This window comes from Ammospiza nelsoni, chromosome 1 (assembly GCF_027579445.1).
Source record: "Ammospiza nelsoni isolate bAmmNel1 chromosome 1, bAmmNel1.pri, whole genome shotgun sequence".
Lineage (NCBI taxonomy): Eukaryota > Metazoa > Chordata > Aves > Passeriformes > Passerellidae > Ammospiza > Ammospiza nelsoni.
This window is the reverse complement of record NC_080633.1, coordinates 19205879-19223714: the sequence shown is the minus strand read 5'-3', so window position 1 is coordinate 19223714 and position 17836 is coordinate 19205879. Positions and strand designations below refer to the sequence as shown.

Below are 17836 nucleotides of genomic sequence, written 5' to 3'. Positions count from 1 at the left end.
AGTGACAATTAGTTGACTGTTTCTGTAATGTTAAATTTCCCAGGGTACTCCTCCTCTCTGAATGGCCTGGTGGGAAGGTTGAATGGTGCCAAGCACAGGCAGGCTCAAAGGTTTGGTGCTGTGGTGATGTGAGCTCTCTGACCCTGGTTAGATTGTGTGCGGGGGTCAAGGTTGGAGGTGGTTTAAATCAGTATTGGCAAGGTGTTGGAAAGCTACATGAGAATTCAGCCCTGCTTTCTAACTTCAGGGTATTGTTCTATCATTTTAAAAGACTTGCCAGATGTTGCTTGTTACAGTAACTTCACAAACTTCAGAATCTGTTCCAACAGTTTAATGTGAAAAATAGGCAAATGTTCACCAATACATGAAGACTTCTGTATGCATATTGTCCTTATATGAACTCTCTAACTGTGGCACACAAGGAGGTGAGAAAACGCTGATTTGCACACTGTTGTTGGAGAGAGTTTCAAGTTGTAGGTAAAAGAACCCACATTCATTTGACAGAGAAAAAATACTTGATCCTTTTCTGGGAAAAAAGATGGCTTAGTACAGATTGCCAGCAAGTGGGAGATTAAGTGATTGGAGGAAAGAGATAGGATTGTTTCTTTACATTCTCACAACCAGACAGGAGTGTAGGATGGAGAGTTTCAGACTGATCATGTACCTTTTAATGAGAAGCTAGAAAGGATTAAATTTACATTCCAGGCTGATCTGGTGTAAAGAAAGCTCTGTGGTGAAATTTAGTGAACTGTCTCTTCTGGGAAGCTTGGGAGTCACAGCATTTTGTCCTCTGCAGTTTGGTTTTGTTTCTAGACACTGAGATCTCAGCTGCTGACTGAGGGTATTTTCTTTCAAGTGCCAGTGCACAGCAAGAGAGGCAGGCAGAGTGATTAAAGAGAAGGGAGAACAACAGCAGAAAAAAGAAGTGCAAAGGTAAAACATGATCTGGGAAAAAGAAAGAATGGGATAAAAGAATGAACAAAAACAGCGGAGAAGATTCATGCCAGTATAGAAGAATACAGAAAAAGTGAGGTAAAAAGAGAAGAAGGAAATAATGGTAATATTAGTCAGAATACTGTGGGAAATAGTGTGAAAGGCTTTACCTAAGTCCAGGTAGAAGCATTCTCAGCCTTTCCCTCACCCATCAAACAGGTCATCTTGTCACAGGACATCAGGTCAGGCAAGCAGGACCTGCCTTTCACAAACCTGTGCTGGCTGGGCCTGATCCCCTGGCTGTCCTGTGTGTGCTGTGTGATGACACTCCAGAGGATCTGCTCCATGACCTTCCCTGGCACCAAGGTCAGACTGACAGGGCCTGATGCTGAGATCCTCCTTCAGCCCTTCTTCTAGACAGGCATTGCGTGTGCAATCTTGTAGTCAGCTGGGATCTCAAGATCCCAGTCAGCCAGGGCTGCTGGAAATTGGTTGAAAGTGTCTCTGTGTGCACTTCCATCAGCTCTCTCAGTATCCTTGGGTGGATTCCATCCAGCCCCATAAACTTCCAATTGACACAGGCTATCCTTTCCCATAGGGAATCCTAAGTGCAGCCCAGCAGGTGTTCCTGTAGTGCTGAGACCATGCAACAAAGTGTGGGACAAAGTTCACACGTGGCTTGCCCTGTCCCAGTAGGAGAAAATGGTGGTGCTTTAGGTATTTGCATATTGGCAAATACAAAGATAAGACAAAGTCAAATTACAGCAGAGTTGGGCCACAGTTTGCTGGCTGCTGTAAAAACATGAGATAAATATTATGCCCTGAGGAGCTACATGATTGCAGCCTAATGGTGTGGATTTGTGACTGATGTAGATGAATCATTCTTTACTGCCAATCCCAACAAGCAGTCCTGACATCCTATGCACACCTTCTTACCAGAACTTCTGCATCACACAGTGACCTCATCTACATTAACAGAGAATCTGTCAGTGTGTTCTGTATTGGTTAAAGTTTCAGCTCAGTTCCCACAGGTTGCAGCCCATTGTTCAACACCCAGTATGAGGGGAGGGGACAGAAGTTGTACAGCTAAAAGGGAAATACTTAAATTTTTCAACAGCAGGATAAACCTATCATGAAACAACACCTTAATATTTTAATGGGTGTTTAAAACTAGTAAAAGCTAAGACTCTATTGAAAGAGTAGATCCAGCTGTCTTCCTGGTCTGCTATTCCCAACACACCCTTGTTCATGCTGTTGGTCTTGCAGTGAACTGGTATAGCTGAAAAACCCTTTTATTTACAGCCTGCTTGTCAGCTGGATCTATTCCTGCCCAGTTCCCTAAATATTGGAGACAGTTTTATGTAGGTATGAAAACAGAGACTGGGAGTAAAGTAGTTGTCAAAAGCAGAGGGCAGCTTCATTCCATGGCAGCATCCCTTGGCCCCTTGCAAGGCTGAAGGTGTTTGCTGAATTACAGAAAGGTGTGGGCAATATCAGTGGTTTGAATGGCACAAAAGATGGGAATTAGAAGGAAACCAGGATAAAGTAAGTGCTTGGTAACTAGGTGTTAAAGTTTGGTAAGAGCTGTCTTGTAATAGAAGATCTGGCCTGTTGGTGTAAAGTATTTAAAAGTACTTTAGAATTGATAATTATTATCTGAGTTTCAAATAATGTGCATGGTGTAGACATGTTACAGGCAAGAGGTTGCTGTTGCTCAGCATAAGTGAGACTTGGGGATGGTGTCAGAAATTGCAACTGGACAGTTGGATGATATGTGCAGTATGAAATCAAATGCTATACAGGGTCTGTCTGTTTGTATACATCTTTTCTTTAATGGAAAGCTGAAGTAAAAAGTTCCCCTACTTCCATATAAACCACAGTATTACCCTGTCAACCCTACAGTGCCTCGGGACTAGGATTGCTTTCTGACCAACAGAGACAACTATTACTTCATCAACAGCACCAGCAATTTCAGCAGTTACTAAGCACCCAGCAACTCACATCAGTAAGTTTTTCAGTTATTTATGGTTTATTACTGTATTGTATTCTAAGACATGGATAAACTCTTCAGCTTAATATAAATAGTAGTAATGCATTAAACTTGGTATTAAAGGTTTTGATAATGTTTTAGTCTTTCATTGCTTCAGCCTTTTTGGATGATAGTCGTGTAAAATGTTAGGATATTACTGGGCTGTGTGTATGGCTAGAATAATAATTCCCCAGTGCCTTGAGTTCCATTTTGTCCTGTGTGGACATGGAGGCTTGTCTCTCAGCCCACAGCTGCCCATCAGCTGTGGGCAGCAGAGCTTGGGAGCATGTGTGGATTCTAACAGTACTGTGACCTGTCTTTGATTCCACTGGAACACCAGCAAAAGAATTTTGGATATCATCTCCTGAGCTGTCTTTGCTCTGCTTGCAGTATTCATATAGGGCAGTAGGTAACCGGTTTAAGTATTTGTATTGTTAATTATATAGTTTTAGTTCAGTCTTCTCAGGTGTGTTTGTTCTGACAGAGGCCTGATGAAGCCAGCAAGCTTAGCTGAACTTCTGCTGAGCTACTGATTTCAGGAAGTCTGCCAGGAACTTCCTTTCCCACAGTCTCATGGAACTTCATCAGTGTAACCTAAATTAGCTGGGATTAGTTTAAGGGTTGCTCTAACTGAAGATCTGGATAAGCAGGAACCCAGGGAGGAGCTATTTTTCAGCAGCTAATTATTGATTTTTTTTTTCTTCCTCCTCCCTCTCCCCACATTACTCAAGGAACAGCATCAGGCTCTTTTGTATCAGTTAGTACAGCAACAACATCACCATCACCAACACCATCAGTCTGAAGTACAGCAATTGCAGATTACTGGAGGAGCACAGATACCCATAAACAACTTACTTTCAGGCACCCAGGCCTCACCACTGAATGCAGCTGGTACCAACCCATTCCTTTCAATTCATGGAGATAATGCAGCTCAGAAGGTGACAGTAAGTATCCTTCTCACCTCACTTTCCATGCAGTACCTCCAGGAGGTAACTAAAAGATAAGAAACAGGCTCTGTGCCTGTATTCATAAATCAAAGATGGTGGATTTTTTTGTCTGTCTTTATTTTGTTTTTCTTGAGCCTTGGACTGCACTTAAATGAGGCTCAGAAATGTGTGAACTTGTAGTCACACCAGACATGTCTGCTGCACGCTGTTGCTTCTCTGGATCGGAACACCAATCCAGTGACCCTTGCCTTCCTCTTGTAATTACAGCTGCAGCCCTAGCCCTCCTCACCCCACTTCTTCCCCAGTACTGTGCCCACTGGTTTGTGGCTCATTCCTTTTACAACCTTACTGTCAGTTTGCCTTGGCCAGGCCTCAGGCCCTGTGGAGCTGTGGGGAGTAGCTGAGGAGCCCATTGCTGGGAAGGTGGAACCTGTGTTAGGAGAATGTGCTGTGTGCATCCTGCTGCTGCCTGGGAGAATGAGGCTGTGCATTGGGGGGCTGAGGCTCTTCTGCTTCATCGAGTCATGAAACCTTTCCTGGACAGATAAAGAAACAAGACTTATTTTTTCTGGCAAGGATGTTCCATTATATTCAGCAGTATTTGCCAATAATCTCCATCCCCGAGACAAAAACTCTTTATTCAAGAATTCAGAGAACAGGCTTCATTCTTTTAGGGTCCTACAATTAAGATAAAAGGATAAAGGAAGGAGCATATGAAACTTGGAAAAACAAAGGATGAACAGAGCAGGAAGACACAAAGTTTCAGCATTACTTGCAGAAGACAGCAAGTGATAGTGGTAGAGAAGAAAGAGCAGCTTGTCTGCAAGAGCAGGTGGGGAGAGTTTGGGCTGAATATGAGTCCCCTCTCTGCTCCCCACTCCCAAATCCTCTGGCTGCTGTAGGAGCACTGTGGTGGAAGACTCGGGCTGGGCTTCCGTGTAGCTCGGGCTACTTCCAGGTAGTGCTCACTTCCAGATACAAACCACATAAATGATGAGTTTTCAAGATGATTTTTCCTGAAACAGCTCCCTTCCTTTCGAAGTTGTGAGCACTTCCTTTTGTTCAGCTTTGTGCTATGGGGTTTGGACAGTTGTGACATCAGAGCTGTGAATGGTCACACAGGGCTTGTCTCCAGACCTTGCCTCCATTCAGAAATGTTCACAGTTTGTTCTCATGTTTAAAACTCATCTCCCCTAATTTTCCAAAAATTAGTAGTGAATGAAATTGAGGCCCTGTATTTGGTGTACATCCAAGCAAAATATTCTATGTGATTTTATTTTGATTTTTTAAAATGGCCATTGCTAGGTCTGTATAGTGCGGTGTATTTCTATAAATACATCATTACAGTATTTATGTTAAGTTAGCTATAAATAATCCCAAGAAATCTCAGAACATCTTTTGAACAAAGGCCCTTACCAAAAATTTCTTTTGAAATTGATTTTATATTTTTTAAGGCTGGAATTGAGACAAGTTGCATAGATTGTTGAACTGTTTTTAACAATTTATCTATTTGCCAGAGTTCAACTGTTTTAATCTCATTTGCAGTTGAAACAGGTTTTCAGAAATTTCTGAATGCTCAGTGAATGAGGTGACATTTTTGCTCATTCCTGTTGAATACTTGCAGGAAATGTCTTTGTAGCAATATATGAAAGAAAGGATTATGATGGGGCAAATTGGAAATTTTATTTCTTCTGATGGAGAAGTGTAGATTTCAGCCCTCTCCAGTGGGCACGTGTGCCAGAGGTCACCTGGTGTTTCTCTTGGCCATCTTGCAGTTTCACATAAAACCCACAGCCAGGAACAGCCACTCTTGTTGGAAGGGAAGTAGGAGAGTTGGTGTTTTCTAATGCTGCCTCTCATGACCTTAGCATTAGTTGCTTCAGTACAGGACTGCTCCTTTAATTATTTTTTCCTTTCCCACTTTTCATTCTGCAGTACATGGTTATTTTTTACAATGCAGCAGTTACTATTTAGATGGCTCTACTGAATGTACCTCACTGCTTTGTCATCTTTATGAATTGAATTTTACTTAGCTTTGTATGTTATAATCTGATTTTTAGAAGTATTTTCTCTTACACAGAGGCTCAATGATAAAACTGGACCAGTTGCATCAGAGAAGAGTTGACATTTGAATGACACTTGAGCCCTGCACGTCCTGCTGTTCTAGCACTTCATGTGGCTGCAAACCCTGGGTTCCCTTTCTGCAGATTGAAAAAGAGCAACAAGGAACTCTTACTGCACAGCAAGAGGTTAATAATTTTCATTGGATATTTTTGGTAGGCTTTCATTTGCTTTCTTGTTGCACTAAAATGGATATACTTTTTAATGTCTCAGACTGTGACGTAGATAAAACTGCAAATCACAATTATTTTGTCAATGTGATGGTACTAAGTACAGATTCAACAATGGAAGAACATAGACTTTACTCTTCAGTCCTGATCTCACACATTTAAAGGCTATAAACTGTTTGCAGTGATGCATTGCTTTGGTTTCAGAGCAGTAGTTTTAACAGTCCAACCCCAGCCCATCAGAACTGCTGCTGCAGTTAGAATAGATCCTTTTAGACTGAGCTTGTAATGGCAGCTGGGACTTGCTGTTTGTAGTTTCTTTTTTTACACACCTATTTTGGAACCTGACTCATAAGGGAATTGACTTCTGAACTTTTTATTCCTTTAAATTCCTATTGTTGTACAGTCGGAGTTTTTCTTGAATAAGAATTATGATATGGAATCCAAAGTTTATTAATTTTGGTGTAGGTTTTAGAGTTTTGAGGTTTTTAAAGGAACCAGATTGGTTCTAGTGACAAAGTTTTCTTACCAGATGAGAAGGCCACACTGGAAGAAGTTTGTGTAGTGTTTGGCCTAAACCAAGTGCCTGTTGCTACCTCCATTTTGTTGAAATGGCTGCAAACAGCTGATCATGCACTAGACGTGTCCTTGTTAGCAGCGGGAATTCTCTGTCTTGCACCAGCAGCCTTGTTCTGCCTTTCCTAGAGGTGTTTATACCACTGTAGAGAGCTCAGGCAGATTGTTACCTGGGTCACTTTTCACTAATAAATTACCAAAAAAGTGAAATACCATTTCCCACTAAAATTTCCCAGTGGGTGAAACGGGTGAACTTGTGTTCCAACACTTTGGGCAGTTGCTGATCTCGTGGTGAGTCTATGCAGGGTGGTGAAGGACAGTTTAAATGGGGGTAATGACCACTAATCAAGAGTGAGGTGGGAATTATTAGCAGAAAAGACCCAGCTGTAATTAGACCTCCACTGTGTACTTATTTGGAAGAACATGTTAATTCTGCAATATGTTTCTTAGTTAAACATTGCACAGTTCTTACCTCATTTCTGTAAATAAAGTTTTGTGAATCTGTTTTGTATTGTGAAGAATTCATAAGAAAACATTGATATTTTGATTTGTAATATTTCTAATTAGTAGATTTAATTGAAAAAGTAAAAAAATAATTTATTTTTATATGTTCTGGGGAATTTTTTAAAAATGTCACAAATCACTTTTGTAGATACTTTACAAAAGTAAACCAGTGGTTTATTTTACTTACTCGCCCCACTGGTGGATATTCTGTAACAATTTGTACAAAAGGTAAGATGGAAATGTGCTGTTATTTTGACTAGATGTAAAATTCCAAGTGTATGAAAAGATATGTACAAAGCTTTTGTTAATAAACTTTAATAATGTTTATCATTGTATATGACTTGTGTGAATGTGAGTCTTGTAGAAGAAAAGGATATTTCTGTTAACATCACATGACAGGAAGGGTTTGATTTGCACATGACTACTAAATTTTGTTACAAAAATTTCAAAAAGTATTTTTCATGTACATTTTTGCTTTCAAGTGACAGTGATGTAGCTGAAAAACTGTTAAGGGGTATTTCTGCTTACTGGGCAGGCATTTCTGCCTGTTGCAGCCCTGGGGCTGATGATGTCAGATTTTGCTTTCCCCCCTCCAAGAGCAATGACTGGACCCACAGGAGCAGTGGCTGTTGTCCCACTGCTCCTGTTTGTTCTCAGTGGGGAGGGGACGGCTCCTTCCCTGCCCTGTGCCTGGGTGAGGGGAGGAGCCCGAGGTTGTTGCTGTAAACTTTGAACTGTGCTTTCTGTAAAACCAGCTCAGTGCTTTTGTCCATGAATTAGTTCACTGTCCATGGGAAGGCTGGTAAATAGCCGAACTCCTGGTTTTTACTTCCCAGGAAGCAAAGAGACCGTGACCCCTCCTGTACAGTCACTTGAAGATAAAATGTGAGGGCTTGTGCTCATCAGGGGGTGACAGACAAGAGTTGCATTGTGGCTTCCTCAGTTTTTAGCCCCTCTCTAGTCAGAGGCAGCCTGAGGCTCAGGGCAGCTTCTGGGACAAGCAGCAGGAAGATGGGGTTGCTGCTGCCTGTGCCATTTGAATGTTCCATCTGCTCAAAGCCCCTGTATTGAATAGATTTGTTTTATTTTCCAGTGGGGACAACTGGAGTCCTGAAAGAAGACTGGTAAATGAACAAGCTCAGAACCAACAGTAGGGAAACGTGAAACATCTCCTGGCACAGCAAAGGGGCAGCACTTGTTCCCACCCTCACCAGGACTAGAAAAACCTCCTGACATTTTGGGGTTAGTTGATGAATGTTTTATGCTTTAAGGTGAAGAGGTTCAGGAGACTTCTGCTGAAGCCTGTACAAGGGCCAGGAGCTGTCAGTGTTCTGGCCCTGTTGAGATCTGGCTGTTGGTCAGTGCTGAGAAGGAGATTACAGAGCAGGGAAGGCTGGGCCCCAAAGTTACACTTGGTACTGCCAGACCTGGAGAGGAGGGGGAAGAAAAGCCCAATCTGCCCCTGCTCCAGCACAGAGGCTCCAGAGAATCCTGAGTGCACCTCTCCTGGAGCCATGGCCTGCTGATTTATTCATGGGCCTAAACCAAAGCCAAAACCCCTAGGCAATATAAGTCACCTTGCTCCAATTGGAGCATACCATAGGAATCAGTAAAATTGCTGAGTCCTGCCTTTCCTTGTGTATTTCTCCTATTGGAGAGATGGCATAAACTCTGGTACCCTTCTCCTGCTAAGAGAAGTGTGAAATACTTGTGAAATTGTCAAAAGAGATTGGTGCCAGAAGCCCAGAATAGCAATGGGTGGTTTACAGTACCACAGTCCTGGTGTGCCAACAGCAACAGCAAGGAAATAATGAAAAGGACAGTTCTGACATCCAAACAAAAAATTCAATTCACCAGCCCTTCAAAGAAAGAGACCACATCAAAGCCAAGTTCACATGAGGGCCAGATGCAGTCAAAACCAACCTTGTTTCAATGACTTTTCAGGTCCTGACATGAAAGATGATGGTCTGTGGCTGATTTGGCACCAGTTCAGTAAAGCCCACAGTGGTGTCCCTGTGGAATGCCTTGCATGACAGAGCAGCCCAGGCCCTGCACAGGTCCCTGGAGCCAAGCTGCTGAGCTCTCCCAGTGTTGGGAACTGTCCTGGCCTCAGTGGTACGAAAGCAAGCACAGACTAAAGGTGCTGTAGTGAGAAGATTTTTTACCAAAACCCCACTTTACTCGCAACAATGACAACAAACCTTATGGCTTACAGAAAGCAGCTAAAATTCTGGACAGCCTACATCTGAAATCTTGCTTTTATCAATTTTATCCATTCAAGCTGTGTTAGGAGCAACTCATTCAGCAGAAGCACTGCTGTGACATTTAAACTGACCAGTTTTCTGATGCCTGTTTATCATAAGCTGCCCTAAAATCTTACTGTTAGCTCTGTTATCCTCAGCGTGGTAAGGGAATATTGCCCTCCTTCTAAACAACTGCTTTCCATAGTGTTCTGCCCATGTCATCAGCAGAGATGAGCAAAGGCATTAAAAGTGGGCTCACATTGGGCAAATTTTAGGTGCAAGTCAGGATGTAGAACCTACAGCACAGACTGTTTCTAGGACTGAACACAAAGTTAGAGTGCAAAAGCACTGCTGAGCTACAGCTCAAAACTGCCCAGGAAAGAAAATGTAATTTGCTAGCAGGCAAATGTTTACTTAAAGGAAATCTGCTAGATTCTGTGCTAGACAAAAGTTGGAAGAAGTTGGTTAAATCCCAAGTCTTGAGTGGGGGGTAACAGACCCATGAGAAAACAAAGCCTGGCTACAGTCTTCCACTTCTCTGATGAGCATCATGTCTGACCTCAGTCACCACAGACTAAAGGCACTGATAAACAGGCTGTGTCATCATCCACAAAACACTTGGCAACCCAGACAGGACCCTGAGAGGCTCTGAAGGTGTTGGACTCTTACTCAGGCCTACTGCCAAACAACAGAGCTAAAGCTAGGGGCGGGACACTCTCTTGGCCCTTGAACTGAACATGAACATTCACTGGATGCAGCCTGGCCAAAGCCTTCACTACCCTGCTCTGTGAGGAATGGCTCCCAGCTGGGATCTGGGATGGGATCAGAGCATCTGCTTGCAGAGCTCAGATCACGGCTGCAGGGCACTGAATCACATTCCCCATCCCAGGCCTTCAGTTCCAAAGGACCCATGAGTGTACACAAAACCTTCCCAGTTCTTCATGCTGAGACACTTGGGCCTGTCACCAGGCCCTGGTGCAGTGCCCCTGTGCAAGAGGCCAATGCATTTCTCCTGCACAGCCAGCCTGCCCCTGCTTCAGGAAGGTTCAGCCTTCAAGCAGTAAGGATGCAACCCGTCAGTTCCCTTCCATCCAGGCACAAGCAGCACCTGTGATTAGACAGATGTGCACCACTTCAGGTGTTCAACCTGACACGTGTGACAGCGTGGCATGTTCAACCTTTGCTCACCCTTAAACATCTTCCTTCGGGTAAGCTGGACTTGTCAGAGCATTGTTTTAAGTTTCTGGCTGTGAATGGTCAAACAAACAAACAAACAAACAAACAAACAGACAATGTTACCAGTTAGCAGTGCTTGTCCTTCTTCCTTTAACCCTGTGCAGAAAGGCTGCGTGGAGGGAAGCAGAAGGGGTTGGGGGGCAGTGTGTGACTATTGCCCCTCACCCTCTGGGGATGTGGGCAGGCTCCAGCAGGAGCTCACCCCCAGCAATAAAGGTCAAGAGTCCTCTTAAGTCCTTGTTACAGTTGCTACTGGATTTTTTTGCCCTGACACCTAACTAAGCTATTTCTCAATCCAAACTGAGCCCATTGTTATTTTTCACAGCCACAGCAGATTTGTAACAGTTCCATATGGATCACATCAGGGAAACAGATCACACAACTGCAAAGCTCTCTTTTACATACCTGGAAGATTTTTCTCTCCCTCTAGTCTAGAGCAAATACCAACAATACCTTCCTAGCAAATCAGGCAGTGCAAACTCTGGATTGTTCTCTCTGCTCTCTTCTGGATGCTCTGCATCTCAAAGTGTGACACTGAACCAGGCATACCATCCCAGGTAAAGTCCTGTAAATCCAGAGTGGAAAAGACAAGACAATTCTCTCCTCCTCACAGGCTAAACTCTTCCATTACTTGCATTCTCTTTTAGAAACTGCAGAAATATTTCCATTACCAGTCTATTTTTTTCATGAACAGTACATCTCCATTTGCTCATATTCTATTCCAGCTCCACCCATTAATTTTCACCAGTTCACCATTTTAGCAGCTTTTCTTTGCAGCCATTTCAACTATCTTGCTTTCCATCTCTAATTGAGTGTTCTGGATGACTAAAAGCTTTTAAAAGTTAAGTTTTCCTGATACCTCTTGAAAATACCTCACTTGATCTCACTAAGATTCTTCCTTCAAAGTAGCACAGAATTCCTGTTCCACTGATTAGCAGACAGATCACGGCTTCTAAATATCTTTAACTTCCAGTACAGTTAAGCTGTGAAGGTCTCTGTGAAAAAAAAAATAAAAATCAATGCATTATTTTGTATCTGGCTATGTTTCCATAATATCATTATTTCTACCAACTAAGATTTTTTAATATGAGACAAAAAAAAAAAAAAGAAAAAGCTCCAACTGGAAGGGGAACACATATGGAACGCTGTTATATTCCCTAAATACTTAGCCTTTAAAGTTTTATGGGAATGGGATGAAATGTTGTGAAGTGCTGATCTGACAGAAGGAGCACAATTGCCAGTTACTGGGGAAATCAGCAGTGGGAATGGCAGGAAGCTAACAGAGACTTTCAGCTACCAAGTTTCAATTCTGAGTTCAGATACGTGATTTTCTGAGTTTTCATTTTGATTTTGTTTTAAAGCTAAAACAATTTTTAGAATCCTGTTATTAAATCACAATTTGAATGGTAAATTGTGCTTTAAAAAATGCAAGTCTTTAATGTTTCTTGCACCAGACTCTGATCACTGCTCTGATTTATTGCTGTCATTTACAGCCCATTAAGTACCCTTTGTTCCAGCATTTTAAGCTTTTCACAATTTTGGAAAAGTTATACAAAACAAAATTACAAGTATGGAATAATATAACCCTCATTACCTATTCTTCAAATTGAATCCAGGGTATACAATCATCCCCAAAATGAGAACTCTTAGCCCAAGTCTGTTAGCCATTCTGTACTTAAAAAGTAGTCCTGAAGTACCTTATCTCTTAATTTCTAATTAAAGCATGAAGGCCTTTAGTGTTTTTACCCATTTCAACTTTACTGAATCAACCATGCTATCAAATACCACTGTAGAGTTGGCAAAATAAGGTATTATATTGCAGACACATATAAATATATGTGGAAGTTAATATTAGACATACTATTTATTTCAAAATATTACTAGATATTTCTAAGAATAAGGAATTTATAAACATATGTTTTGGATTTAGACGTGCAAGAAAGAAAAATATATTTTGACTACAGTGTTTCATTACTCTTGTGCTTGCTCAACAGTTTCAGGTCAAGTCTATCTTTCAAAACAAATGCAAGTTATTTGTACATCCACTGGCTGCAAACCTACCAGATTCAGTATGTGATTACCAGAGGGGGTTTTCCTGCAGCTCAGTGTCCCTTTTAGACACTGTGATCACACATCTGCATAAGCAGCTCTTCAATACAAACACACCTTCATTCTTCAACACACAAACCAGGTAAGATAGTATAAGATTTATTAATATTTTCTTTTACTAAGGCACATGACATATAGAAATACTGAGGTACAAAAATGCAGTTTCCTGCATATGAGATTTAAAACCTCATTTTGACAAAGATGAACTACATCTCTTCTTGCTCACAACATTCAGCTTTTAGCCATTTTTTTCTTCTGTACCAGTTCAACAAGCAACTTGTATCTTGCTATACACTCCTCCTGAAAGGAAACACAAAAGTGTTATTCAAAGGCTGGTATTTTAGTACTGCTTTAACTCTATACATGCTACCTCATTCTAGAAGAAGAGCTGTGTTCTGGGGATTGTCTAGGGTTTTTTTTTTTGTTTGGGTCTGGTTTTGTTTGTGGGGTTTTTTTGTTGTGGGTTTTCTGTTGGGTTTTTTCTTGGTTGGTTGGTTGTTTTCTTGTGGTTTTAAAGTTGCATACTGAATTTGAGAAGGAGATTCAACATCTAGTGAAGTGGGGATTAGAAAAATGAACTTGCAATTTACATTTCTTAGTGGCTCATTTATCTGTTTGAAGAGCACACAAACCCAAGAAACAGTTACAGTACTTCTTGACAGTGACTGCAAGAGCAGTTATGGAGCAGCTGTACTGCAGGGTCTGCTTTGAACGGTTCCTCTGGTGTGAGCCACACTGCAGGCAGGTTAAGCTGAGCCTCCAAGGTCACTAACTCAGCACCTGCTGGCACCAGAAACTGCAGAACAGCTCCCGAGCCAGAGACACCCAAATCCTTCCCCAGGCACTTCCTGCTCCCTCACTGTGCTTGCCACAAATATTACAGGGCTTTTCTGCAGCTACAATGGCTGAAGCAAGCAAACTCAGCTATCACAACTACTAGGAAATCTAGTACACACCATCTATATCAATGACAATTAATGCTATTTTGAAAAATTATACTTACAAAAAGAACATTAGATTGATTATTGAGCATTTAACACTTGCAGATGGATTATTTATTTTGTTTGTTCATTAAGATGGGTTGAGAAAGGCATTGTGAACATGCAAGCAAAACAGCTTATCAATGTTTGGTTACTAACTTTGAATCAAAATTAGTTTTAAAATCTAATTTTGTCCTGCAATTCAAGATCTGAAAGGCAGAGGAGAGGTAGGTATTTTAAATGAAACAGGAGTTATTTCAATATTTTCTGTGTTAGACCAAACAAGCTGACATAAATGAAAAAAATATTTTAAATAAAGCAACAAACATGACAGTGACACTCTGTAGGTCACCTGAGTCTGGACTGAGACCATGTAAAGGCCTCACCTTTCTATATGGACCCTCATTCTTAAGATAATTATAAATTGGTAGCAAATGTGTTTCCCCTCAGTTTATACTACAGTTCAATCAAAACAAGTCATACCTTGCTTTTTCCAGGAACGCATTTTGCTATTTTATCCCAGCGATCTGATGTTCCCTTTGGATACTGCTGCAAGGCCATTTCCAGAAGTTTCTGTTGATTTTGAGTCCACGGTTCTTCTGGTGCACGGCTTTTCTCCCTTCTTCTGCTTTCATCATCACTCTCTTCCTCTTGCTCAGTGTTATCAAAATCTTTCTGGCGTCTCCCTCTGCCCTTCTCTTCCTGTCCCTCTTTTGTTGCCAGCAGAGCCGTTTCAGGTGCTTTGACAATTTTCCGCCTTCGGTGTCTGGTTTCACTTGCTAGGGTCTCCTTTGGATCTGCCTGGGTATCCATCTGCTCTGATGTAAGACTGTAGTTCCCCTCCTCCTCCACCTCCTCTTCCCTCTCTCTCTGGGTGATTATGTCATCTGGCAGATTCATGCTGACTTTGTAATTTTTGGAATTGTGTGCCAGTGTTTTAAGCTCTGAGAGCCGAATCGTACCTGTTAGAAGCACTGCTGTTAAGCTCTGAAAAAGTAAAACACCCCACAAACAAGCAGGGAACTGCTCACAAATTAAAGGTTCTCAGAATAGTGCAGAATGGACAAAAAGCTCTTCTGGACTGACAGCTTAAGGCAAAACTGAGAAATCAAGGCATTCACTTGATCATCAAGGTGATGAACTTCACCAATTAGGAGCTTATCTGATCTACAGGAAGTGCTACTAAATTCCCACACTGATAGAAACAAAGACAGCAAGCTGAATAAATGACCAAACCCCACAATAAATGGAATAAGAAAGGAATACATCCAGGAGGATGTAGCTAAAGGGAAATGTTCCCTCAGAATACTCAGCAGTTCTTTTTTCTCAAAGCAAGGCAAGGTTGCAAAAATCTCTCTGCAGAGCAGACTGAAAGGCACAGCTATCACCCAAACCCAGCCATTTCCAGAAGCACACACCTGGTGTATATGTAACAGAATCCTTCACCTGTTTGGCTTTCAGGGTAACCTGCATGAAGACAACAAAAGTGAAGAACTATTAAAAAATGTAATCATTTAGGCTATTGAAGAATTCATTTTTAGCTTACCACAAAACACCTACATTAAAGACACAATAAATATGGTAAGGCTGTTGTTCTTTAACTGCCTTTGCTCATATGTAGAGTTCAAACTGGCTTAAAGTAACTTTCTAGACTTTGTTCTTTCTACATAATTCCTGGCTCATTAAAATAATATAAATGATGCTATACATTTCTATTACTATCATCATAATACACCACAGTTGATACTTTAATTTTATTTTCTTTCCTTGTTAAACCCTAATTTTCTGGCCTAAAAATACCACAAGGATAGGGAGAAAAGAACCAAATGAGTTATCTTCTGTACATTAGTTTCTCAATACTGAACCAAAGAACAGAATGACCCACATAGGTCCAGATGGTGGAGCACACAAGTGGACAGGCATTCAGTCCCCAAATGAAAGGTAACAGTTTGACTGCCAAAGATCAGCAAAGACACCTCCTAAGTCCTGGTACTGCAGCAAAAGTTATTACTGACAGTCCAGAGGATAGAGAGCTGCTTGATTCAACCTCTCCATGTATAATAAAATCCTGGGAGAAAAATAACACTAATTTTAGCATTTTTGGATATTTTTTGGAGTAAAAAGTGATTGTTTCAAATTTTGTTCTGTTTGTAAGCAAGTAACAGTCTTTCTCCCAATCCAGAATAAGGAGCTTCCTCATCCCAAATTTCTAGACCTCAAATAAGAAGCTAAGCTTCACTTAAGATTAAGAAAGATTCTTTAATTATTATCTTTGTTATAAAATGACCACAGAATTATAGACTGGCTTGAGTTGAAAGGGACCTTAAGGATCATGTGGTTCCAACCCTCCTGCAATGAAGACACCTTCCACTGGACCAACCAAACTTGAATGCTTCCAGGCATCCATGACTTCTCTGGGCAACCTTTTCCAGTGTCCCACCACCCTCACAGAAAAAAAACATTCTTCCTAACCTCTCATCTAAACCTACTTCCTGTCAGTTTAAAGCCATTGCCCCTTGTCCTATCACTGCAGGCTCTTGCAAAAAGTCCCTCTCCAGCTCTCTTGTAGCTCCTTTTAGGTAGCAGCCTACAGCCCCAAATTCAGGTACCACAAAAACCATTTTAAAATATAGTACTCAAATAATTATACAATCTTTTCAATTGCTGAAAATGTTTTATCAATACTATATATAAATTTCTTGGTTTTCTTTTTGATCGTGAGGACTTTATTAAAAAGCCAGAAATTGAAATCCAGTAGTCTGAGCCACTCAAACGAAACTTAAAATGAGAAGAGGCAAGGCAGTGAATCAAACTTGCTACTACATGGGATGGGTTCCCTGTGCTCCCTGCTCTCTGAACCTGGGACCTCAGATGTTAACATCCCTTCAGTATAAGGTGTGTGGCAGTGTGCTGCTCAGACCAAAAATAAAAAATACATCACTTACAAAGTCAGGAATTCCTCTGTGTGGGATTTGTGGGATTTAGCCACAACAGGAATCATTTAGCCACAGCACAGACTTCTGCTGTTTTAGCTACCTAATGTTAACAATAATAATTATTCCCTTCTCAGAGCAGCACTAGAGAGCAAACCTGCCAGAGGGTTGTAAAGCTATTTCCTGTGAGAAGAATTAAACTTTAAGATTCAGGATTTTTGTTCTATGACAAGATTGATAAGGGAGCACCCCAATAGTTAAAATACCTTGGTACCATCTGCTTCTAGTCTGGTCTGTTTGCTTCCTCCCACCCACCTTTCTGCCCACAAAATTGCAGCAGTTTGCTGTAAAAATAGGCTGGTGCTGGATCTCCTTAAGGAAATGACAGCAAGACTTAACAAGGCAAAGTGGTCTATTTTCCCTACAAATTAAGCCTCATTTTCTGGGATGATTAAGTTCAAATGAAAACTCTGAACAATGAAATCCCAACTCTAATTAACCAAAACCTTTATCCAGAGGTAGACATCTGGCATAGAAAACTCCAGTTTCTACTGTTGCAGTACGATAAAGTTTTAATTGTTCAAAGAAAAATGTCAGGATACTGTAATATGAACAGATAATTTTAAGTAGCACTAACAGTTCTGGGACCTCTGTGATCCCAATTTTGAAAGAATAGAAGGGATCTTCCTTGAAAAATATGATCCATTAACAGAAATTGCCTTCCTTAAAAAAAATTGCATTCTAAAAAAATCTAAAATAATAAAATTAAAATATTTGTGTTCCATCTTTAGCAGTGTCTCTACAGTATTAATAATTTAAAAGGCTGAGAGGAGCAGAAACCATTCTTGACTGCTGAACAGAATGGATCCCTAGTGGTGTCCTGCTAGGCATCTCTTAAATAGAAACCATGTTATATAAACTGGATTATAATAGATTATTTTCAAAAGAGGGAGAAGGATTTGCCATGCAAACAAGTAGCTTTTAGAGCTTCCTGCAATGATGCAGTGGATTCATTGTAAATATGACTAGGCCCTATCTATCTCTGTGGATTCCAGAAA

The 17836-nt window shown here is 41.0% G+C and overlaps 2 protein-coding genes across 5 annotated transcripts in view; one reads left to right on the top strand and one right to left on the bottom strand.

The window, feature by feature from the left end:
- MLLT10 (MLLT10 histone lysine methyltransferase DOT1L cofactor) overlaps positions 1-7612 on the top strand; it is a 123817-nt gene extending 116205 nt beyond the window's left edge. For 3 of the 4 annotated variants that reach the window (XM_059476129.1, XM_059476121.1, XM_059476137.1), the window contains 3 exons: positions 2836-2938; positions 3694-3906; positions 5990-7612. In XM_059476129.1, the coding sequence (XP_059332112.1) occupies positions 2836-2938; positions 3694-3906; positions 5990-6034 (361 nt within the window). In that variant the 3' untranslated portion in view covers positions 6035-7612. Of the gene's footprint in view, positions 1-2835; positions 2939-3693; positions 3907-5972 lie in introns of all 4 variants that reach the window. The other variant, XM_059476145.1, reaches the window with a different exon arrangement.
- Positions 7613-12948: 5336 nt separating this feature from the next.
- Positions 12949-17836, bottom strand: part of DNAJC1 (DnaJ heat shock protein family (Hsp40) member C1) — a 107649-nt gene continuing 102761 nt past the window's right edge. Inside the window, exons 10-12 of the mRNA XM_059471988.1 lie at positions 15264-15312; positions 14329-14807; positions 12949-13165 (exon numbers count right to left, since the gene is read on the bottom strand). Coding sequence (XP_059327971.1) covers positions 13097-13165; positions 14329-14807; positions 15264-15312 — 597 coding nt within the window. The 3' untranslated portion in view covers positions 12949-13096. The remainder of the gene's footprint in view (positions 13166-14328; positions 14808-15263; positions 15313-17836) is intronic.